A 1,229-nucleotide genomic window follows, 5' to 3' on the forward strand; every position below is an offset into this window, starting at 1 on the left:
AGGACAAAAGACCCATGCGCCAGTTAAGCATTTAGAACATGAGACAGGCAATTCAACTTGTATATATATGTGACATCTTTGGAGTGCCTAGTTGAAATTAACTAAGAAAATTCAGTAAATATACACCTCACATTTGCAAAATACCCGAGTGAATAATGATCACATCCAGTACCAAAATTCTAATCGCTATTGGTGGAAAACATGGCTGATCATTTGATTTGTAGTATTTTCGTTTATCAAAGAAAGGGCCAACAATCCTCTTAAAAATCACTGTTTTCTAGTACTATACAAGTAATCAAGTACATGAGTATTAACTAATTACTGAGGACTGGTTTGATAGTTGATACAGTCTTTAAGAAATTAAGTATATGATATCCGTGACTCTGTATATTCTGAAATACAATCCAGGCTATGATTTACAGAGCCAAACAGCAATTACTAACATGCGTAATAGATTACCGCAACATAACCTTATTTACTTAAACCATCTAACGATAAAAGGTTACCACCATGACATACTTCCAAAGGATTGGATAGTGTCAGCTGCAAATCAATCCTCATAAGTACGGCACTCATCAGTCTCGGGATTATCCTTGCAGTACTCCTCCAACGGGTCCGATTCTTTCTTCTTGTCCCTTGCATGGCTAGCTGCTGCGCTCAACTCCTCTACCTCGTCCCATGCGGCAACACACTCTCCGCTCACAGGGTCACCTGCACAAGCCTCCTCCGCGTCCTTGATGCTCTCGGACACCTTTTCGGAGAGGTCTGCAGGTTTCGCTGCCACGGGTCGGAGTATCATTCGACCTGACCGAAACTGAGTGGAGATTTTCCATGGTTGGCTGAGTTTCAACCAGGGGGACTTAATAGTTGGTGCCTCTGAAGCCCTTGTAAAGACTCTTGGAGTTGGAAGGTTGACCCCGGATAACGTTGCAGCCATTCCTAATTAGTATTATTGAATGGCCACCTGGTTATGAAAAATAGTGAGAAAAGGGTGCAATGAAATGAAGAGGTGATCAGTGTAAATTTTATAACTGAGAGTGTAATGAATTTTAAGCACTCATTTCTTATCATCTGTACGCCAAGCATGACCGCTCGTGTCTCGATACATACTGACATGCACTCTAATACTGTGATATTTAAAAGCTTTTTGCCTCTTGGAGCAAGTACAATGCAATATTACAAGTGGTGCCATTTTCATAAGGGTTAATTTCATTTTGTAACCCCCACCT

The 1,229-nt window shown here is 40.8% G+C and overlaps 1 protein-coding gene across 1 annotated transcript; it reads right to left on the reverse strand.

Moving 5' to 3' along the window:
• Window positions 1–260: 260 nt before the first annotated feature.
• On the reverse strand, window positions 261–1,027 carry LOC141697873 (calvin cycle protein CP12-2, chloroplastic-like). The gene has a single exon (XM_074502429.1). It carries the CDS (start codon window positions 935–937, stop codon window positions 551–553), a length of 387 nt encoding a protein of 128 aa, XP_074358530.1. The 5' UTR covers window positions 938–1,027; the 3' UTR covers window positions 261–550.
• Window positions 1,028–1,229: the final 202 nt, after the last annotated feature.

Source organism: Apium graveolens, chromosome 11, assembly GCF_009905375.1.
Source record: "Apium graveolens cultivar Ventura chromosome 11, ASM990537v1, whole genome shotgun sequence".
NCBI lineage: Eukaryota > Viridiplantae > Streptophyta > Magnoliopsida > Apiales > Apiaceae > Apium > Apium graveolens.